Here is a 22,753-nt window from a genome sequence, read left to right on the forward strand (position 1 = left end):
GAAGCCAAATCCAAACCTTCCTTTTCTTTATTTTGGAGTCCATAAAAAAACAAAGCCCAAACAAAACCCAAAACAAAACCACAAGACATGATGCCACCTTGGCTGAGAACAGCTGCTGGACACAGCTGTTCAGTGCAACTCCAGGAACATGAAAACCAACTGCTGTCAGGGTTGGAATAAAAAGGAAACCCAAAGAGCTCTCTTCCATAGTAGCAAAAAGGGCTGACAGCACAAATCACAGAAGGACTGGGGGGGGGGAGAGGGAAAATAAAACAGAAAAGGTCAAAGTTGCTCTTAAAAATATAGCTCTGTGAGGAGAAAAAGAGATGGGTGGGTGTCAGCTAGGAGGAAAGTAGTTTCTGCAAGCTGGCTCTTCTCTGGTCAGCCTGCCTCCTTCAGGTGAGCTCAGCTCTTGTGCAACAAGGGAGCTGTCAGGAGGGGGCAACAAAGGAACCGTCTGGGGGGGCCTCAAGCAGGGCAGGAGGAGGCAGGAGGTTACATTGCTCTGCTCTAAGAGTCACAGTTAAAAGGAGTTATAAATTACCATATAAAAACAAAACCCAAGAGCTGAAATTCTCCTGCCAGGCTTTTCTCCTTTCCTCTCTCTCTCTCTCTCTCCTGTTTTGATCTTCACCCACAGATCCTTGATCACAGGGATGCGGTACCTTGGGGGAGGGGAGTTAGGGAGCTAGGGGTGGGGAGGAGGAGAGCAGCCTTCCAGCCCAGCAGAGCCAGGGCAGGTGCATCTGGTCCGCTTCCAGGTGACTACAACATCACCACCTCACCCACAGCACTTTCTGCAAGCTCCCTGTGGTCAGCAGGGCCAAGGCAGACCCTGCCAGAGGCCGCTTGGCTCCGCTGATGACAGAGGGCAGCAGCGTCCCGGCTGGACAGCCGGCTCTCAGCAGCTACAGAGTTGAGGTCAAACACATCCAGAGGAGCCAAGACGCTGCTGCAGGGCTCTCCTCACACTGCTCCACTCCCTGGACCTCTAACCCCAGGCCAGGCTGACTCAGAAGGTTCACTGTCTTCCCGAGGTGGGCCCAGGAGGACGGAATTTGGCCGAGGTGACCGCTGCTCAGAGCTACCAGCTGACAGTCCCCAGGGGCCAGCTACCTGCTCACTATCCTTCAGGCTCAGCTGCTTTCTTCTTCTGAAAACAAAAAGGGTAAAAAAAAATCAATCAGTATCCCCTGCACCACAACCCTGATGCACCCAGCACAGCCCCAAGCTGCTTGGCTGCCATCTCTGCAGGATGCTCATGCCCCTGCAGCCTCCCTCTCTCCCCTCTTCTAGCCCGGGGGATGGGATGCAGCAGCCTCCCAAGCCCTCAGGAGCTTGTTGCTGGTGAAGGCAACTTGAAGAGACAGCTGAAGAAGGTTCTCTGCTGCCACAAGAGCCCTTGGGCTTGACCCTTGCAGGGAAAAGGATCTCTCCAGGGGGAGTGATACAGGAATAAGCCCTTCTTCAAGTCACCCCAACCCATCCCATGGTCAGGGGTTATCTCAAGGCTAGCCACAGTCAACCACAGCCTCCTCTGTACTGCCAGCAAGGCCAGGGCACAGCTCTGGTCCTCTCCAGCCTGGCATGCTGCAGGGATGAGTACCACAACCACATGGTGCCCCAATGCCAGGGAATCCCACATACCTTCTTCTTCTTGGGAACCTCAGCAGAGCCATCTGCTACAGGCTCCCCTTCCAGAGGCATCTTTTTGCTCTTCTTTTCTTTTCCAGCCTTTTTTTCTGGGAGAGGGAAAAGGAAAGTCAGCTAAGAGAGGGATTCTGGTATTGCTAGCCTCTGAGATGTTGTACTGAGTGGCAGGAGCATCTCCAGCAAGCTTTTCACCACATCCAAAGCTGAGCAGGCTTTCCAGAGCAGTAAGGGGGTGAGGGCAGAGCCCTGATACAAGACAGCTGCACCCAGAGCTGTTTCTTCCAGTACCTCTGTGCCAGTGGTCTGATCCCATCCCCCATGCACGCCTGTGGGCAGGAGTACACAGGATCCCCTTCTTTCCCCATCCTGCTGCCCACCCACTCCTGAGGAGCTGCTTCAGCACTGAAGCAGCCAGGCACATGCCAGACACCAGAGCAGGGGCAGCTACCAACACAGGATGGACAGACACCAGGCTCAGCTCAGCATGCTCCACGAGGCTCCAGCTCATGGCTGTGCAGCAGCCCACGCAGGGGCTGACAGGCAAGCCTGGCTCCTCCAAAGTGAAGGGCTGCATCTCTGCAGCACAGAACCCCCAGCAGGTCTGGCCCAGCCATTCCAGCTCCCTTCTAGTTTTGTAAAGCAAGCAAGCACAGAAAGCTCCAGTCTGCAAATGCAAAGAGCAAAAGCTGCCTCTGCCTGCAGGCAGCAAAGAGAGCACTGCAGAGAGGCAGGCAGGTGTGAGGGGCAGGAAACACTTCAGTGGGAGCAAGCAGCAGGGGTTTGAGAGCAGCACTAACAGCCCTGTGCTGCACCTCTGGAATGAGCTGCTCACCCTGCTGCAGCACAGACGCTGAGCAGGCAGGGTCAGGCTAGGACACCGCTGCCCCGTGGGCATGGCAGTGGCTGACAGGGCAGATGACAGCACAGATTTCAAGGCTGACCTCATTTGGAGAGGCTGGCAGCAAGAGGCCACCTTCAGGAAGCTCTGACTAACACAGAGCTGCGTGCATGCTGCTGCTGGGCTTCCTCTGCCCTGCCCACGGCACGCCAGGGACCTGCTGCCTGCCATCCTCAGCCACATTTCACCTCAGCTCTCTGCCAGCAGGGGTTGTGTGTGCCACAGAGCAGCCAGGGAAGCTGGCTGGGCTGGCAGAGCTGCTCTGCACAGCTCTGCTGCGGGCAGCCCACAGCATTGAGGCTGACAACCAGCCAGAGCTCTGGCAAGCCCGGCGCGGGCAGGCACACCGTGCCAGGGGGGCACACAGGCCTCAGGAGGCTCAGTGCAGGCTCACCTCAAGCCTCTGCCAGCACTCAGCTAGACAGCTGCTTCCAGCCAGGATAAAGGCCAGGAAGGACAAAGCCCTGGAGGGCCAGGACATGCCACAGAAGATGCAGAGGCAGCCCAGTTTGCTCTGCAGGCAGCAGGGATCAGGGCACTAAGGCAGCTCCTGCTGTGACGGATGCAGGACAGAGGGGAGCCCAGCCTGCTGCCTGCAACAGGGCCTGGTGCTGAGACTGCAGGAAAACACTGAAGTAGGGGTGTTAAAAACCTGGCAGGAGCTTTGGGTGGGCCAAGAGGCAAACAGCCAAGCAAGAAGCTAACAGGAAAGTGGGTAGGGCACTCCTTCCCAGGCCCCAAGCAGAGGCTGACTGTGCAGCAGCTGCAGGAACCCAGGGCAAGCACAGCCCCAGGTGAGGCACACTTACTTTTAGCTGTTTTTTTCTTCTCCTTGCTGTCTGGCAGCTTCTCCAGGTCACCAGCTGCTTTCTTCTTTCTCTTTTTGGGTGCTTCCTCATGAGCTTGCCCTTTCCTCTTCTTCTCCTTGGGCTGCACAGCAGCCTCATCCTCTTCTGCCAGCTTCCTCTTCTGAGACGTTTTCTGCTTCTTGTTCTCTTTGTCTTTGCTCTTGGATGTTTTCACAGCCTTGTCTGCTGTGGAGGAAGTTTTCTTCTTCTCCTTCTTCTCTTTTTTCTCCTTTTTCTTCTTCTTCTTCTTCCCTTCCAACCCCTCCAGTGTTTGCAGTGCAGGAGCTCTGGCAGCAGTGCTGATCTCAGTTTCGCTCCCAGAGCTGGACTCCTCTGCCTGTGGGGTGGGGAGTGTGGTGTGTGGTGCTGGGGTCACTTGCACCCCTTTTGCCCCAGCATCATTCTCTTTCACAGCCAGGGCTTTCTTGGGTCGGGCAGGTTTGAGGCTGGCAGGAGCTGGCTCTGGTTTTCCTGCCACTTTCTCTTTGCTGGAGGTTCCTGTGGTTTCCTGCCCTAGAGGAGGGTGGGGTTCTGCACAGTGACAAGAGAGAGAAGACAACTCAGGGAGCATCCATTACACAGACCACAGAGCTACTGGAGGATGTTAAAACCTCTTTGAAGAACCAAAGAATCACAGAATCAAGCAGGTTGGAAGAGACCTCCAAGATCACCAAGTCTGAATGAGTAGGAGGAGGCATCCAGTTCTCCCCTGAGAAGCAAAACCTGCTGGCCAGCCAGCTCCAGCAGAGCAGAGAAAGATGCCTCAGCCTGAGGTATCTAACGATGCCTGAGCCACAACAGCTTTGCTGTTTGACTAGAAGGAAATGCAGCACAAGCCAGGTGAGTGTGGCCAGAGCAGTCCTTCCCCAGTACACCACCCCCAGCGAGTCAGGGACTTCCCGAGGTGGAAGGGATGCCCACCCCATCTCCAGTGGCCTATCCCTCAGCACCTGGGCCTTCCTGAACCTATACATAGCTCTGACCTCCTCAATTTAATGATGCACAACTTAACAATGTGCCCAAGAGGCCACAAGACCCTTTTGAATCTCCAGAGCAGACCAGAGCTCATCTGAAGGCGCCAGGGTCACACCAGAGAAGCAGCAGCTTCAGGCTCCAGGTGTTACAATTCACCAACACCCCAGGGTGACAGGGAAGCGGCAGGAAACTTTGCTTCTCCACAGCTCTCCCAACTTGCTTACCCTGCCCTGCCCTCCAGACACACCACAGAGCCCAGGAAACACCAAGGGGAGGTTTGAACACCAGCAGCTGCGTGGCAGACGTTCTTCAGCTGCTGCTCAAATCTGTGCAGAAGCCACTGCAATGCAGTGTGCACCAGTTTCAGGGAGAGCCCTGCCTGCTCCCATTAGCTGCGTTAATGACTGCAGTTAAAGCAGAACTCGGAAGCGGCACAGGCACAGAACCTCCCAAGCCAGGCGGAGCACGAGGGGCGTTGGAGGCGTCATGGCGAGGGGCAGCCAGCAGGCGGCAGCAGCGCTCCGCGCGGCGCGGTGCAGACAGGGCACAGGGTCAGGAAGGTTGGGAAAGACCTCAGAGATCATCAAGTCCAGCCCGGCACCCAACGCCTCCTGACTACTAGACCATGGCTCCAAGTGCCACGTCCAATCCCCTCCTGAACACCTCCAGGGATGGGGACTCCACCACCTCCCTGGGCAGCACATTCCGATGGCTAACAACTCTCTCTGTGAAGAACTTTCTCCTCACCTCCAGCCTAAACTTCCCCTGGCACAGCTTGAGACTGTGTCCTCTTGTTCTGGTGCTGGTTGCCTGGGAGAAGAGACCAACCCCCACCTGGCTACAACCTCCCTTCAGGCAGTTGTAGAGAACAAGAAGGTCTCCCCTGAGCCTCCTCTTCTCCAGGCTAAGCAACCCCAGCTCCCTCAGCCTCTCCTCACAGGGCTGTGCTCCAGACCCCTCCCCAGCCTCATTGCCCTTCCCTGGACACGTTCAGGAGTCTCAATGTCCTTCTTAAACTGAGGGGCCCAGAACTGGACCCAGGACTCAAGGTGTGGCCTAACCAGTGCTGAGTCCAGGAGCACAATGCCTTCCCTGCTCCTGCTGGCCACAGTTCCTGATGCAGGCCAGGATGCCATTGGCCTTCTTGGCCACCTGGGCACACTGCTGGCTCATGTTCAGCCTACTGTCAACCAGTACTCCCAGGTCCCTTTCTGCATGGCTGGTTGGGCATGGGGAACCCTCTGGGGCCAGGCAGCTTCTCCCCCCTGCTGCAGCAGCCTCACCTGCTCTGTGGTTTGGAGCCCCCTGCTCCACGTCGGTATCGGAGTCGCTGCTGTCGCTGCTGTCGCTGTCGCCTGGGGCCGCCTTCGGGGGGGGGTTGGGGAGGGAGTTTGCAGCAGCTGTGGCTGCCTTCCCTTGCCCCACCTTGCCCACAGGCTCGGGGGGAACCGTCTTTGGTGCCTGGGCCGCTGCTGGAGGCTTGGAGCGGCCCACATAGCCTGTGAGGAGGGACTGAAAGGGCACAGACACGCTGAGGAGCCGCGGCAGGGCAGCCTCCCACGCCCCAGAGACGCAGATCTGCCCTGCTGCTATTGCCCCCAGACCCTCAGCCCAGGGCCCACCTCTGGCCACCCACAGTGATGCCCTCAGCAAGGCCAGAGCTGCCAGGCGGCTGGGCCAGCACTGCCAGCCAGGGCTGAGCTGACAGCAAGGAGAGGCGATGGGGAGAGGCTCTCCTCTTTGTTCTTGCCCAGCAAAGCAGGCCTGGGGGAGGCTCCCGGCCATCAGCAGGCACCCACGCACAGCTAATGCTCTGCAGATGTGCTGCACGCCCTGCACGTTACTGACAAAGGGAACTTAATGGCTTGGACACGAGTTAAGTTACAAATGAAAGTGGGGAAACAAAACCCTGCTGCTGCTGCTGCTGGCACTCTCCATTTCCCTGCTTTAACCCTTGCTGGGCACCACCTCCTCCCACCCCTTCCTCTGGGGAGGGCACAGAGAGCCCTGGACCCCAGGCCAGGCTGCCTGGGGAACCATTCCAGATTCAGAAGGCCCTCCCTGCCCCCACCAAAGGGCCCTGCTCACAGCACTGCTCTGGAGAACCCCCACTTCTGTGCTGGCAAACCCTTCAGCACCCCACTTGCTATGGCTGAGGATTCTCAGTCCTCTGTCTTACCGAAGAGCCAGCTGCAAGACCCAAGAAGATCCCAGCCCTGCTCCAGTGCCATACCTGTGATGCTGCCTGCTCCTCCTCTTCACTGGACTCTGAGGAGGAGCTGTGGGCTGGCTGGATCCCTGCTGGTTTCTGCTGTGAGCCTGCTGGAGGAGCAGAGTTCATCCCATCAAACCCACCACTGGTGCCTGGAGCTGAGCTCCACCTTCCCAGCACTCCTGAGAAGGGGCAGTGCTGTGCCAAAGTGAAGAGGAGGAACCCCCACTTCAACCACCACGTGAAGGTGACCCCTCCCACAGGGTAACACAACACTGTCCCCACCCTGGCCTGGCCAGCAGCACTGAGAACATCCCCTGGGAAAACTGACCAGGTTTGGGGGGCTGTTTGGGGGTCTCCTCATCACTGCTGTCCGAGGAACTGCTGCTGCCTGAGGTGTCCTCTGCCTTGGTGGGTGGCACAGGCTGTGCCAGCTGGGCATCCTGCACTGGCTGCAGGCCTGGCTTCTTTGACTTGGCAGTGGCAGCTCCTGAGAGCGAAGCAGCCTGAGGGGCAGCAGGGCTGGCTGGAGGAGCTTTTCCCACAGGAACTGTTTGCTTCAGACAAGGAGCAGTGGAGGCCTAGGAGAGAAGGATGAAAGCATCTGAAGAGCAGTAACTGCTCGTGCCCATGAGCTACCCAAAGCAGCCCAGAGCAGATGGGCTTGGAGCCCTTCTTCAGCTGCACTGCTCCAGTTAGTGCCAAAGTTAGCCCAAGACCCTCTCATGCAGGGCACAGAGGCCCCATTTCCCCCCAGCCCACAGAGGCAGCAGACAAATCCTGACTGCACAAGGCACTGCTCTCAGAAAAGGAGGAAGACACTGCTCAGCCAGCTGGGATGCAGGAGCAGCAAAAGCAGCACAGCAGGGCAACCCTCAGCTCATCTGCCCCACCTTAGGGTGCAGAATAGTGGAGGGGGAAAAAAGGCAAAGTAAAATAGAGCAGCCCCCACTCAGTGAACAGAGTCCTCAGCTGGGGACACAGCCCCAAGCAGAGACTCCCCAGGGCAGCTCCTGCCTTCAGTCTCCACCACCATTACCTCTTTGGCCTGCACATGCTGCTCCGAGGCATCGCTGCTGGAGCTCTCAGACACTCTGCTGACTGCAGGCACAGCAGGAGCCTTCAGCCCCCTCCCTGGGGGCAGTGTGGCATTATCCTTGGCAGCCACTGTGCTCAAAACCTTGTTTGCTTTGACACTCTGCTGGGACAGAACCTAACAGAGACGAGAAAGAAAATCAGGACAGAACACAACTTGGAGGGAAAAGAGACAGGAGCATGAGCCAAGTCACCACTAACTCCTGAGCCCTTCCATCCTTTGCAGCACAGCACCAAGCTGGGCTTGACTTTTCTCCCCCCTTCACAGGCCTGCTCTGTCTCCTATGAGCCTCTGGGCAGGGCCTTTGGCACAACCAGGAGCAAAGAAGCGAGGGTCAGCAGCCTGGGAGTGCCTGAAGTATTACCTCAGTGCCCCAAGGGCAGCCATCCTGAGGGCAGGCAAGATGTGATGTGCCTGCAGGCTGTGAGATCCCTATCCACTGCAGGACAGGCAAGGCTGCAGCTGATTTGGATTCCAGGATGTCTCCTACACCCTAAAAATCACACCTGGAGGGTCAGCTGGTGACAGAGAGAAAGGGAAGGGCAAGCGGAGGGCAAATCTGCCTCCAGGTCCACAAGCCAGCCACAGACAGGGGAGCACATTTGCAAGAAGCAACTTTGTTGACTCACATTTGAAACTAAAGGTAAGAGGGCTTAAAAATAGAAGAGCTTGACACCAGCATCAGGCCCAGAACACAAATGCCAGCAGGAGAGGGAGCAGAGGAGCGCTCAGCCTCCCGGCGTGCGCGCCAAGCAAGGCGACGTGAGCAGCCTCCCCTCTCCAGCTCTCCTGACAAGCTGGGCCTTTGTGAGCTGACATTTCCCTCACACAACATCTGGCCTTCAGAAGAGAAGGCAAAGCTCCATCCTGCAGGGAGCCGCGGGTGCAAGGCGAGCTGGGGCCGCCTGGCGCGGGGCTCAGGTTACAGCAGCTGAGCTGTTTCACAGCCCCGGCGCTGCTAACGGGCTCCAGCAAGGGCTGCTCTGGCTGCCTGCCTGCCCACAGCTGCAGGGAGGCAGCCCTCACACTGCCCACAGCACCAGCCCAGCACAGGCAAGGCTTTCCTGGAGTGCACAGAACCTGCCAGGGAAGGTGCTGGCCAGGCAGGGGACGTGTGTGGGACATGAAGCACATATGGCCGCTGAGCCCCGGGCTAGGAGCACCGGCCAAAGCCGGCACACACAGGAGTGCAACAGTAGCCATGTTCCTTGGTCAGTGCTTCTTCACCTGGCTTCTTCCTCAGGCTCAAACTGCAGCAGAGGTGCAGATACCCCCAGGATAGCTTCATGTCAGGGCAGCTCAGGTCCTAAGGAGCTCAGCCACAGCCCTGTGGAACTGGCATGGAGACATGAAGAGCCTCAGATCTGAGAGGAGGGGTCACTTCCCCTCTACAAGGCAGGGGTTTGGCTCCTTCAGATGAAAGACAGCAGGACCACTGTGCTACCCTTCAGGGCAGATCCTTCCAGCCTCCCAAGGCTTGGGAAGGTGAGCCCAGAGAGCTCCAGCTGCATTCCATGCCCAGGGTTTGGGGAGGAACCAGGGGAGGACTGTCTTGGAGTTTCCAGTTGATGGAAAGACCTTGCCTGCTTTGCTAGTCTAACTCCCTGGAGCAGGGCAGAGACCCAGAAGAGCTCTGGGCTCATGCACCCACCCATGCTCCTGCCAAAACACTCACACCCTCCACAGCTCTCACCTGCCACGAGCTTCTCATGCATGAGAGCCAGGGTCAGTGAGCCCCAGGGGTCTGCCAAGGAAACCTGACCCAGCCAAGGGGAGAGGGCTCCTCCCTGCACCCATCACCCACCCAGCTACCACCTCACAAGTCCTGAGACCTCCTGAGCATGTAGGGTGAACAGGATCCACACCCAGGTGAGAAGCTGCTGACCTGCTGAGTGGGAGGGACTATTTCCTCCTCTGAATCTGACTCCTGGCTGGAATCGTCGCTGCTGGCCGCAGGTGGAGGGGCAGGGGCTGGGGCTGGGGCAGGAGCTGGAGCTGGAGCCTTCTTCACATTTGTTGGCTGGGGCACAGCATTGGCTTTTGCTGCAGGAAAAGCATAAGAGATTTTCACCAGGGGAAAGCTGCTCTCCTTGGCTGTCCAGAGCAGGAGCTCCCACAATAGGCTTGGACTGCTCTACGTGGAGGGGGGAGAGGCAAAGCCATGGGGCTGCAGGTGAGGCACCTGGGCACTGCCAGGAGACTTACCAGGTTGTGGAGGCTGTGTTTGTGCCACCAAGGTCTCCTCCTCACTGTCAGAAGAGTCACTGCTCTCACTTCCTGAGGCCTGGGTGTTCAAGGTGCTTCCCAGTGCTTTTTCAGGTGGCCCAGTTTTGGCAGCCTGGCTGAGGCTGGGAACAGGCCCAGGCTGCTCTGTCAATCTCTTAACAAAGAAGAAACACAGGCCCAGGAGGGTGGTATTAGTACAGGTGGTGTTTGGGAGCTGAAGTGCAGTTTCAGCTCAAGCTGGGTTTTGTTTTCCCCTCACACAGCTGTTACCAACACTCACTCCATCCTTGGCCTCTCAGGATGGAAAGGGCTTCAGCTGCTGGCTGGCTGGAGCTGCTGAGCACGAAGCACTGCATTTAGCAACGTGCCTTTGGCAGGCAGCCTGAGCATGTTCTCCTGCATGAGCACCCAGGCTAACAGCACTCAGCAGCAGCTCCTCACTGAGGCTGAGACACTGGCTGGGCAGCAGAAGCACTGCAACTCCCAGACCCCCTCTTAAGGCACTTAAGTGTGACCTCCTCCTAGCTGGGAACACTTGCAAGAGATTGAGTGTCAGAGCAGCTGCCTCCTAGAGCTGCTGGAGAGCTCTGCTGTCTGCTCACTGGGGAACAGAGGGTAGGTAGAGGCAGAGAAGGACTCCCTGTGGACACTGATCCATCAACAGCTCTAAGAATGTGGAAGTCTCCAAGTAACAAAACCCCTGCAACTCACCTGGGTGCCTTTTGTTGGCACCCATCGATGCTCTGATGCCCCAGGACAGGCCCTGAGCAGCTGGTGTGCCAGCACTAGGAAATCACAGGTACCCAGCAGCAGATGCACAGCTGCCAGCTGAGACATCTCCTTCCTGCCAGGGCTGGGGGCAGCAGACACCTCTCCTGCACGCTGCTGAAGGCCAGCAGTGGCATGGGGAGAGCCTGCCCAGGGATCTGCTGCCTTCACCCCTCACAGATGTTCTCCAGGCTCTGCACCCACTCAGTTTACTCCACTCAGGGCTCATCTCTGGGCTGCTCTGCCAGAGCACCTCATGCCTGCCAGGGCAGGCAGAGCTCAGCCAACCCCTCTGTGATGGCAGCTGGCTGCAGTGCCCCTCCCAGAGGAGGGTGAGGGAGACTCCAGTGTGGCTGCACAGCCCCTGCCCCCTCCCCCTTTCTCCCAACCCTGCCCTGCTGCCAAGGTGGTGAAAGCCTCTCACAGCCCGTGCCAGGGCAGCAGGAGGACTTCAGCAGCGCCAGCTCACCCAGGGGCTGCCCCTGGGCAGCAGCTGAGCACCAGCCTAGCAGCCTCTTGGGAGGAGGGATCTTACTGTGCCGCCTGGCACAGCCCCACCGAGGGCTGCCACTGGGGCAGTGTTTATCATCTGGAAGCCAAGCAGCAAACAGACAACAGCATCTGCATGTTTATCCCACTGCAGAGCAGCGCTCCCAACAAGCCAAGCACACTCTGACTCTGCTTGGAGAAACAGAAACCTCCACAAGCTCTGGGGAGGGGGCACTGCAAACCTCCCTGCTCTGTTTTGATACCAGTGAGTCACAATCTCCAGGAGAGAGGCCAGATTTGCAGGGCTGAAGTCAGAGAACCGCTTGAGGCAGCCACAGGAATTCACACTCTCTGCTGGAACGGGCGAGCTCCTCTCGCTCCTGTCCCAAAGCACAGCTGTGCAAGGGAAGAGCCCACCAAGATCAGGCCTCACTCACTCACTCACTCACTTTTAAGACCTTCACAGCAATGGTTCTGGGTTCTCCCCCTGCTCAGCTGCATGGTGCAAGGGTCCTTCATTTGCTAACTCAGCAGGACAGGAGAGAGCTGCCACGCAGAAGCATCCAAAGCACCCGACGGCACCCACCGAGAAACCACAACCAACACTGCACAGCCTCAGCACTCCTCAAACCCTGCTGGGAGGAGGCCAAGGGCCTTCCATCCACCTCACCTCAGTCCCTGCCAGATGGCTGACAGGCATCACGTCCTGCAGCACGGCCCCAGGTGGGATCAGGCCCGCAGCGTGGCTGAGCGGCACCCAGGGAGCGGGGCAGCGCCGAGAGCGAGCTCCTGACGGCCGAAGGCGTCAGGTACTGAAGCAGCTCACGAGAGGAGGGAAATCATTCAAGAGGAAATCATTTTTCCTGCTCCTCTCCAGCCCCCAAGGCAGGAGCTGCCTGCAGCTCAGCAAAGTGGTGACTCAGCTCCTGCACAGCCCATCTGCCACCTCGCCGGGGCCCTTCGCATCATGCAGCGCCGCACGCCAGGAGGGGAACGCCGGGAGGGGAGGCGACGCCGAGCCACGTGTGCCCGGCACGTTGGAACCCCCACCCAGCACACCCCAGGGCTGCCTCTGCTCAGCAGTGGCACTGCCAGCCGGGCTGGGACCGGTCTCTCAGCTGTGGCACGACGCAGCAAAGCTGTGAGCGCTACCTGCAAGGGAGCAGGCAGGGAAAGGGAGATGCGGCCTCTCCCCGCAGGGGCTGCTGCCCACGACGGAAGCCTGCAGGCACAGCTTCTGCCAGCACAGCCTGCATGGCAGCTCCTGGGGTGCTCAGGGAAGATGCAGGTTCCCAACACACACACAGACATGCATTTCACACTCAGTGCTGGTAAGGGGAAGCCAAAGCCCATCCATAGAGGGCTTGAGCGCCATCTCTGTCCCAAAACGTGCAGCAAAGAGGAAGCAGAGCAGAAGCAGCATTTCCAGCAGAACAGCAGCTCACAGCATCTTTAAGGTCAATCCAAGCACCTCTGAGGTCAAGCCAGACTGAGCCCCATCCCCATCCTTCCCCCCCAAAATATGCAAACACCTTGTCAGCTTCTTTGACTGAGTCTTCAGAGGTAAACACACCAATTAAGCAGTTCAATTTAGGCATGATGTTCATTTTAATTGTGCTAATCCACCCCCACAGGGAAAGATGAAGCAGCTTCCAACGCTCTCTATCTGTTTGGATCTTGCACAGAAGCCAGAGGAAGTTGCAGGATACAGCAAGTCAGTGGTTAGCATATGCCCAAGTAGCAGATGGTGAGGATGAGCTAAGAAGAGTTTGACTGGGAGGACAGGACTGTGGACACAGCTAAGCCTCATGGTTTATCTTCAGGCTTCACTCGTGGTCTCTGCCTGTAGGCTACTAACAGGGGAAGAAACAGCCTGTCTGGCAAAAATAGAGCTCCCTTGATGACAAGCTCTTCCTTGCTGACTGTGGCTGCTGAGGGGTAACTGCCAGCTTGCAAGAGGGAGGATGCTGAAGCAGTTGGGTAGCTGGAGACCTCTCGCTGCCAGCTGCAAGCCGACGCTCGGCGGGAAACAAACACCTACCCCGGCAGGCCCTTCACCTACAACCCTGCTGGAACAGGTGGGGCTTCAAGCTTTGGGAGTGGGACCCCGGGGCACAGCTACCAGAAGAGCTGAAGCTCCACACAGAACCATGCAGGAAGAGAGCAGCACAGAGACAACTGTTGGAGATGCGTCCCCCTCCACCCACCTTAGCAGACCAAGGCTATAAAGACAAAACTGCAGAGTCTCTCTAGCTCCTGCCTGTCAGGAGAGAAAGGACGTGTTGACAAAGAGCCTCCTTGCAAGGACACGTGAGCCCCTGCCCCCAGCTTCCCTTCCTCCCTTGCAGAAAATAGCTGCCTTCCCCCAAACACTGCCTGCAGGGCTCCTCCCAAAGGCACCTGTAGCTCACAAGCGCTGCAGCAGGTGTCTGGGACACTCTCCAGAAGGGATTTGCTTCCCTGCAAGATCAGCCACCTGAAATCTGAGTCCAGTCTGACTTCTCTCTCTCAAGACAGGTCTAAACAAATCCTGTGCCCAGTTCTGGGCCCCTGAGTTTAAGAAAGATGTTGAGATGCTGGAAGGTGTCCAGAGAAGGGCAACAAAGCTGGGGAGGGGTCTGGAGCACAGCCCTGTAAGGAGAGGCTGAGGGAGCTGGGGTTGCTTAGCCTGGAGAAGAGGAGGCTCAGGGCAGACCTTATTGCTGGCTACAACTACCTGAAGGGAGGTTGTAACCAGGTTACAACCTGGTCTCTTCTCCCAGACAACCTGTGACAGAAGGAGAGGACACAGTCTCAAGCTGTGCCAGAGGAGGTTCAGGCTGGATGTTAGGAAGAAGTTCTTCCCAGAGAGATTGGCCATTGGAATGTGCTGCCCAGGGAGGTGGTGGAGCCACCATCCCTGGAGGTGTTTAAGAAGAGCCTGGCTGAGGCACTTGGTGCCATGGTTTAGTTGATCAGATGGTGTTGGGTGATAGGTTGGACTTGATGATCTCAAAGGTGTTTTCCAACCTGATTCATTCTGTATTCTATTCTTTATTCTGTAAATCCTCACAGGAAAGCCAAGACCAAGCTATCTGTGACCCTGCACACACCAGAGGGGCAAGACACAAGTGAAGGAGTTGGTATCAAATAGGTTCCCCCCACCTCCACCTCATCTGCTTTGGGTGGGTGAGAAGAGTTAGGCCATACCTCTTTCCAAGGAGAGAGTGAGCTTCCTGAGGGACTCAGATACAACACACTACAAGCTACAGGTGTTTGAAGGAGATCAGCAGTAGCACTGAAGGGCTGAGCAATTGTCCTGCTTATCCCAGGCCTCAGCCCTGAGCTGAAGGAGGCACCTCCTACCTTCTGGCTGATGGGCACAGGGGGCTCCTCCTCTTCGCTGCTGGAGGAGCTGGAGCTCTCAGCTGGCTTCGTGCTTTCAGCAGCCTTTGGGGCAGCAGCAGCCCTTCCCAGTGTGGCTTTGGTCTGCTTTGGCACTGCTGCTTTTGGTGCTGGCTTCCCTTCAGCAGGTGGAAGTGTTTTAGCTGGAGCTGCCTTACTGGAGAGCGCTGCTGCTGGTGTAGGTTTCAGCGGGGAGGGGACGGCCTGGGAGGGCTTGGGAGGTGGCTGCGTCTGGGCAAGGCAAGAACAGCGTGAGACAAGGCAGACCCCACAGCAGCCCTGGGAAGAGATTTCAGAGCCCCCCTGGGAAAAGCAAACACTGAGGGAAGATCAGCAGCTGGCAGGACACAAGGAATCCTTTCATCTAGCTGTGTGGGGATTGGCTCCCAAGGTGAGGGAGCAAGGCCAGACCTCCTTCCTCAGCCTGCTGACACCCCCAGACCCCTCACAGCGCTTTTCACTCTCCACAGCAGGGAAGCTAAACTGCACTAGCTTGACGAATGAGACACTATTGATTGCAAATTAGAGCTGAGAGGCAAATTCAGCCACCACAATTTGCCTCCTCAGGTGGGAGAAGAATTGCAGGGTTTGTTTCTTTCTTTCCTTTGAAAGTCCTGATGGGTAGCATTTTTTTCTTAAGGGAAGCACAATGGCTTGATTGAAGCTCAGAGCACAGACACTGAGGCTCCTTAAAAACACCTTCCTGGCTCCTTCCTCCCCCATCCCGGCATGAGTTTGCTCCATGCATGTGCACGACTTCCTTTTCACTGCAATTCTGGGCCCTGGAGAGGTGTGCAAGGGGAGGTGGAGCCTTGGGCAGGCATACCTGGGGTAAGGATGGAGGCTCCTCATCTTCACTGTCAGAGGAGTCGCTGCTCTCTGAGGTGTCAGCAGGCTTTGCAGCCCCAGGAGCCGGTGTGGGTTTGGCCTGGTGTGGTGGCAGTGCTGTTTGCCTCACTGCACTCTTCTTGAGGGGCACTGCAGCAGCAGGGGCACTTTTCACAGGTGCTGCATTAACCTGAGCTGTTTTCACAGCTGGCTTTGCCTGGGGACAGGGAAAACAAAAGGGAACAGGAGGATCAGGTCAACACCTCAGAAGCTGCCTCACCACCTTGGGCTTGCTCTGACCCATGGGCTATGGAGTAGTTGAAGCAAGTAGTTGAAGCTGCCTGACTACAGCCCACTGCTTCCTACAAATCAACCTTCAGGCACTAAGAGGAACTGGGATGAAATCCTTGATGCAGCAAGGGCATGCAGAGTGTTTCTCTGGCTGTAGGGATCCTAGCACCCAGGGAAGGTGGTGTCAGAACACAGCACTGGAGCATTTCCTCTCCTGCAAGGGAGACAAGGACCCTGGGTTGCAGAGGTTACCTGGGCCGTTGGAGCTGCAGCCTCCTCCTCCTCGGATGTTTCATCACTTGAGTCCTCACTGCTGTTCTCAGCAGCCCCAGCTGCCTTCTTTGGCTCTGAAACACAAGTGAGGAGATGTCACAGCTGCTGCCTGCTCTGGGCTCCCAGAGCATGATGCTAATACAGCTTTTGAAGTCAGGAAAATAAAACAAGCCACAGAGGTGGCTACAGGGATTTGCAGGAAGAGGGTCTAGCCCTGCTGTAAGCATCAGAGGCCTGCTGAGAGTAACTTCTCCAGACAAACTTTGCCTTTTCTCATGGGAGTGGTGCTTGTGGGCCAGGGAGATGAGAAATCCTTCCTGGCAACTCGCTGACCCTCACGGGAACAGCCCCACACACCCCTCTGCAGGGGCATCCAGCTTGGCTGGACCCCCTCTGGAAAAGAGCCAGGAGAGCCTCTATGATTTATTCCTCACCCTCTTCCCCCACTCCAACACACACACTTCAAAGCAGTAAAAGATTTCCCTACAGACTTAAAAATCCAAACCAAACCCCTTTGCAATTGAGAGTGGAGAGAAGATGCTGCACAAGGCTGAAAGCATCTGCAGTGCTAGTGCTGCACCCCCTCTAGCTGCACCACCCTGTGATCTCCAGCCCCATAGTGCTGGGTGCTGCCAGACACACTTCTTAGCACAGAATCTGCTGCTTGAAATGGGAGCAAGCAGGCTGGCTTCATCCCACAGAGATCTGGAGCTGGCTGCTTTGCAGTGTTCCCACAGCCTCCCCGAGGAACAAGCATCGCTCTGAGCGTTCCAGCCAGGGAGCTGACAGGAACAGGCTGAATGCACAGCTCAGACCTGATTCCCAGCAGAGCTGGAGCACACAGGCATTCACCACACCCCACAGGCTCCTTACCCACTTTGGGGGCCGGGGCCTTTGCAGCTGGAGTCTCTTTTTCCTCCTCGCTCTCCGACGAGGAGCTGCTGCCGGAGCTGTCCGATCCTCTGGCAGTTACCGGCGCTTTGCTTTGACCTACTCTGGCTGTTGTGGCATGGTTGGGCTTCCCAGGGCCAGGCAGCTTCTGCCCAGCCTTGGCTGGGGCTGCAGACACAGCTGATGCACTGGGCTGCTGCTTGTGCGAGAGCACAGCTCTGTTTGCAGCAGAGGGCCCTGCCGCTCTGCCTGCTGGGACAGCAGCTTTGCTAGGAGAATGCAGGGAGTTGGCAGCCTTGCCACTCACCACAGCTGCTGTCACCTACAGGAAACAAAAGACATTGGAAGCCTATAGACAGATGTGAAGCTAAATTAGACACAATATACCTTGAACAGCCATCTGGCAGCTGGGTGAGCCACACGGCTCTTTAGGGAAGCACTTGGGGGACAGACATCAACAGGCAGGCTTATGCCAGTATAGGAGGGTCATTTACATGTGAATGCCACCCCAGCACACAATGCTACACGTGCCAGGGAGCCTGGGACAGTCCTGGCCTCCAAGTGCTGCCAGCCCTCCAAGCCAAAGGCAGAATGACCTTACCGTGCCTGCTCCTTTCCCGGCGGACGTCTCCTCTTCTGATGAGGAGTCCTCATCCTCACTGCTTTCTGCAGTCACTCCTGAGTTTGTGGTCAGTGGAAGGCTGGCTGCTGCACAGGAGAGCCACAGAGAAACCATGTCAGCACATCTCCAACATCAGCACGGCCTCTGGTCTGCAGCAAGGCCACAGCAGGCAAGCCAGGGTGGCATTTCCACACCTGCTCCAACACTGCCGCTGCTGCCCTGGCAACAGCCAAGGCTCCTCCACCCTATCCTGCTCCCTACCACCAAGACAAGGAACCTGCCCAGATCTGCAGGTTCCCAAGGTCCACAGCAGATGAGACTGAGCCAAAGCTCATCAGACATACAGGCTTTTGTTACACTATGCAAGCCAATGCCTCCCACATCAGCTGCAGCAGGGACCTATCCCCTCAGAGAGAGGGGCCACTGGCTCTCCAGACCAACTACCAAATCCTTCCTTCACAGATGAACCAGGCCTGTCCTTGCTGGCCCAACAGACACCTGTGACCAGCTAGAAGTTGCTGCAGAGTGGGCAGTGCTGGGTTCCCAAGCCTCCATCCAAGTGACAGCACCCATCCCTCCCCAGTGAATCATGACAGGCTTTTTCTAGCTTCAGCAGACATCTGTGCTCCTCTGAAGCTCCACATGAGAAGGGGATGCTAAATTAGTTGTCCTATTTTTCTGAGAGCACAAGGGAATAGCCAGCTCTGTACAAGCAGTTTCTCTAGCCAAACAAGCTGGGCTGTTCCTACACAACCTCCAGCCCTCCCCTGTCAGCAGCAGGCAGATGAAAGGCTCCTACCCTTGGCAGCTTTCGCCTTCTCCTTCTCATCCTCTTCCTTCTCAGAGCTCTCAGAGCTGCTCACGGGATCAGGAACTCTGATCTTTTCTGGGATGGCTGCCTCCTCCTCACTCACCTTTCTCCTGGTATTTGAGGGAGTTCTGAGGGAACAGAATTTGCATCAGAATGGTGTGGGAAGGTAAGGAGATATTAAACAAATTATAAGACAACTTCCATCCGCTCTCGGGTCCAGCTCCAGCCTTCAGACACACACACATTCCACTACAGCTCCTAAGGGGGTAGGAGAAACACTTCTCTCACCTGCAAGGGACATCTCCAGCCCCTCAGGCAATTACAGAGACCAACATAGAAGGGTCTGGGCTGGAAGGGGCCTCCAAAAGTCATCCAGTCCCTCTGCAGTCAGCAGGGACATCCTCCACTAGATGAGCTTGCCCAGAGTCCTGTGGAGCCTCATCTTGAGTATCTCCAGGGATGGAGCCTCAACCATCCCCGTGGACAACCTGTTCCAGTGCTCCACCACCCTCATGGTAAATGTCCTTGCAATGCTCAGAGAAGATACCAAACAGTTTTTGTGTCCTGGGCAGACTCTTTCTCGCTTCAGTAGGGAAATAAAGACACAGCAGGATGGGGCTGGTGCTCACAACAGAGCAAAGGCAACCTACAGAAGAGACTGGCTCCAGGAGGTGCCACAGACAGACAGTCCCAGGGTTAGGGCAGTGATTCTGTCTTGGTATTCCACAAGGCCAGGAAAAGGCTGCAGAAGCCACTTGAGCATGGGCTTACAGGGCAAAAGGATGGAGAAGTCAGACTGGAGAGAGATTCAAGAAAGGAAGTGGCTGGACCTACAGCAGAGGTGTTGGAAGAAGGGGAGGAAGAATCCACAGATGAGCATTAAACACCTAAGCTCTTCAGCTGGGTTAAAACATTAAGCTGGAGAAAAATGCCTCCAGGCTCTGAATCCCTGTTTGCACCAGAAGAGATGATGTGGCTGGAAGTTACCTTTAACCTCCCCATGAACACACAGGCAGTAATACCTTGGCTTTATTATGAGGCTAGCAGTGGCTGGGCACATGCCTGTGTGATTCACAAATGCAGTGCCAAGCTGGTGAAAGCCCTGAGACACCCACAGTTGTCAGAGAAAAGGGAAAAAGACCCAAGAGAAATCCTACTCTTGCTCTTCTGGCAGCTCAGCCTGTTGTATTTCTTCATGTAAATCAGAAGTGAGGGTTTCATGATCTGGCCAGCAGAGATCATGCTTGGTGTGGGTGTGTCAGCAGTGCAGCTGTAAGGGCAAGCTGTCTGCAGGCAGGCCAAGTGCAAGGCACATCTGCTGTTACCAAGAGCTGGGAACTGCTGCTAATAATTCCCTCAGGAAAACAAAAGGGCAAGTCACAGAGGCAGCAGCGACACTCCAACGCCTCCCTGATTCAGCAGCAGCTGATACCACAACAGAACACTGCTGGGGGACTCTGGCAGGGGTGACCAGGGATACTGTGTCTGGGAAAGCAGTGGGGCCCACATCCACTGGCACTGGAGGGCACTGGCTGCTCCTGGGGCTGGGGGTGACCAGGGATACTGTGTGTGGGAAAGCAGTGGAGCCCACACCCACTGGCACTGGAGGGCACTGGCTGCTCCTGGGGCTGGGGGTGACCAGGGATACTGTGTGTGGGAAAGCAGTGGGGCCCACACCCACTGGCACTGGAGGGCACTGGCTGCTCCTGGGGCTGAGCTGGGCTCGGCTTCCCCCTGCCTCCAGGCACACTTCCATCCCCTCCCAGAGGTTAAAGGCAGCCCTGGAGGGAGGGAGGCTGCTCTTAGTGAACTGGAAATCTCAGCTGTTTAGGTTCACTTTGCAAGAGTTTCTGAAGGAGAGCACCAAGGATGGCCTCTGATGAGCAGCAGCCACAGTGCAGCAGGAAGAAAGACATTTTCAGGCCTATGAAGTGACAAGAATCACAGCTCACCCAGTGAGAGCTCTTCAGGCAGGCAGGGAGAAACCAAACTACTGGTCCCTGCATGCCCCACTGTGACTCCAAGCCAGGGGCAACAAGAATAAAAGGCATACTGAGGGGGGTGGGGCAACAGGAGTAGAGAAACAGGAATTAAATGTCATGAGAGTGCCCTGTTGCCTGCCAAGCTTTACAAGTCACAGCGTGTGGAAGGGTTAACTTCCACAGGGAAAGGTCACCATCATTACCCAAGAGAGCAATAAATTGTGAGAGGGAGGAACTGCAAACCTGTTTCTATGCTGCTACATCCTCACCAAGCCCCAGACTTTCTGCTGCTCAAGTGAGAAAACCCTGCTGACACAACAGCAAGAACCAAAGCAGCAGCAGGGCAGGAGGAGAAGACACCTCTGAAGCAAACACCTACTTCCCAAGGCTGCTGGTAGAGCCATGCTGAGGAGCACCTCCACTCCAGCACTCCTCAGCACAGGCACAGAAATCCAGCTCTGAGCCCCCAATAATCCAGTTCTGTGGCTCCATCAGGCCTCCCTACAGCACTGCACTCCAGCAGCAAACCAGGGTGGTGCACAGGGTGGCTGCCAAGGTCACCACAGAGCATCACAGAATTGCCAGGGTTGGAAGGGAGCTCGAGGATCATCTAGTTCCAACCCCCATGCCACGGGCAGGGACAGATCAGAGGGGAGGGCTCCACACTGCAGACCTCCACGTGGGGTACTCAGGGGAACTGCACGTGGGAAGATGCTGGGCTGAACGTGTCACAGCTTGAAAGGACAGGCTGAACCCAAGACTTCCTCTGAGTCAGAAGCAGCATGCTCTGTGCCAAAGTTTAAGCCCCTGTAAGAGCCTTGGCGTTTCAGCGGTTGCTCAATTTCTCCGTGCCTGGGTCACCGTTCCTGCAAAGCACGTGGCTTCAAAAAGAAAGTGAAACAGCAGGGGGGGCAAAGGCTTGCTGCCAGCAAAGCCTGACTCTGAGCCCCTCGCTACTCCAGATTTAAAACCCCGAGCAGCAAGGGCAGCGCCAGCTGCTCCAAGGAGCAACTTATCTCGGGAAATTCTAAACCGAAGGAATCTTTAACAGCTGAAAAGAATCGGTCTGGCGCCAGAGGCAAGGAGGAAAGTCTGCCGAGCACAGTTATCACCTGAAACAGTCCTGACAACGAGAAATTCCAGCAAGTAAAGATCACACGTGCCAAGCAGCCGCGATGTTAACACCGCCTGAAACCCACTCGCTGGTCATTTCCTCCTTCCACTTACTTTTCCCAGTGGGTAAAGATGTCCTCGAGAGAGGCTGAGAGGGAAGGGAGCAATTTCTGTGAAAACAGAGGGAACACAGCTCAGGACGAGACCACCAGCCGGGAGCAGAGACCCCCCCTCCGGGAACCCCCAAGGAAAAGGGATGGCATTCCCCTCCTGGCCGTGGGCCAGTGCCGCTGCACCCAGGGCCCCCCGCTCCCCGCCGGGACTTCACCCGCGGCAGCACGTGTTCGGGGAGCATCACGCTGCGGGACGGCTTCATCCCGTGCAGTGCCGGTTCCAGCCCTCCTTCCCAGCCGGCCTGTGGCCAGGCCTGCCCGCGGGCAGCAGGTGCGGAGCCACGAGGCCAGGGCGGCCCCGGTGCTCGGTGTGGGACCACGAGGGCCCAGACTCCGCGTCCGGCCCCCGCCGCGGCCTGGCTGCCTCCCCCCTGCCCGGGCCGTGCTGCCCGTTACCTGCCCGGTCTGCGCCTGGAGCTCTCGGGCCGCCCGGGCGAAGCCGCCGCGGAGCAGGTGCTGGTGGATGAGGGCAAGCAGCTCCCGGCCCCCGTGGCCATCCGCCGCCATGGCGCGGCCCCCGCTCGGCGCAGCCCCGGGGGCGCCGCGTGCTGCGCGGCCGCTACGTCACGTCCGCTTCCGCCGCACGGCCCGCTGGGAAGTGTAGTGCCGGGGGGCACCGCGCGGCCGGGGAGCCGCGGCACGCCCACGGAGGGGAGGGGAGAGCGGGCAGCGGGCGGCGGCGGGGCGGCCGCGGTACCTCCGCTCGAGGTTCCGGCTGCGTGCTCCGGCAGCACTGCGCAGCGCAGTCCTCAGGGCCGGGCTGGGCATTCCTAGAGCCAGGGAGCTGACCTCGGAGGTCATCATGTCCGGAGCTCCCCCGGAGCCTGCGTTCCCACGGCTGCTGCTAAAACACGCCCCTCCGCACCACATCCACGCGTCTTCTAAACACCTCCCGGGGTGGCAGCTCCACCGCCTCTCTGGGCATCCTGTTCCAATGCCTGGTAACTCTTCTCGTGAACCATTTCCCCCTAATATCCAACCTGAATCTCCCCTGGCACAGTTTGAGGCTGTTTCCTCTTGTCACTTGTTGCATGTGAAGAGACCACCCCCCACCTCTCACAGAATCACAGTATGTTCAGGGCTGGAAGGGACCTCCAGAGCTCATCCAGTCCAAATCCCCTGCCAGAGCAGGTCATACAGGAACTCATCCAGGCAGGTCTTGAATATCTCCAGAGAGGGAGACCTCTCCAGCCTCCTTTGAGGTAGTTGTAGAGGGTGAT

General features: G+C 57.2%; 1 protein-coding gene across 1 annotated transcript; it reads right to left on the bottom strand.

The window, feature by feature from the left end:
* Positions 1–257: 257 nt before the first annotated feature.
* TCOF1 (treacle ribosome biogenesis factor 1) lies at positions 258–22,076 on the bottom strand. Its single transcript, XM_054168428.1, has 17 exons — positions 21,930–22,076; positions 21,475–21,530; positions 18,254–18,393; positions 17,434–17,540; positions 16,815–17,154; positions 15,921–16,015; positions 15,376–15,594; positions 14,511–14,780; positions 9,888–10,062; positions 9,568–9,725; positions 7,626–7,799; positions 6,918–7,167; positions 6,608–6,693; positions 5,658–5,886; positions 3,361–3,930; positions 1,648–1,742; positions 258–1,153 (listed from the first exon to the last, which is right to left on the bottom strand). The coding sequence occupies exons 1-17, from the start codon at positions 22,038–22,040 to the stop codon at positions 1,124–1,126; spliced, it is 3,105 nt and encodes a 1,034-aa protein (XP_054024403.1). The 5' UTR covers positions 22,041–22,076; the 3' UTR covers positions 258–1,123.
* Positions 22,077–22,753: the final 677 nt, after the last annotated feature.

This window comes from Dryobates pubescens, chromosome 16 (assembly GCF_014839835.1).
Source record: "Dryobates pubescens isolate bDryPub1 chromosome 16, bDryPub1.pri, whole genome shotgun sequence".
Taxonomy (NCBI): domain Eukaryota; kingdom Metazoa; phylum Chordata; class Aves; order Piciformes; family Picidae; genus Dryobates; species Dryobates pubescens.

Excerpts from the sequence above, each read along its gene's own strand:
- TCOF1 (XM_054168428.1), bottom strand. The coding sequence starts at position 22,040 with ATGGCGGCGGATGGCCACGGGGGCCGGGAGCTGCTTGCCCTCATCCAC. Across the intron at positions 9,726-9,887 it reads AACACAGCCTCCACAACCTG|CAAAAGCCAATGCTGTGCCC; the intron begins GTAAGTCTCCTG and ends CTTTTCCTGCAG. Across the intron at positions 1,743-3,360 it reads GAAGAAAAAAACAGCTAAAA|AAAAAAAGGCTGGAAAAGAA; the intron begins GTAAGTGTGCCT and ends TCCCTCTCCCAG.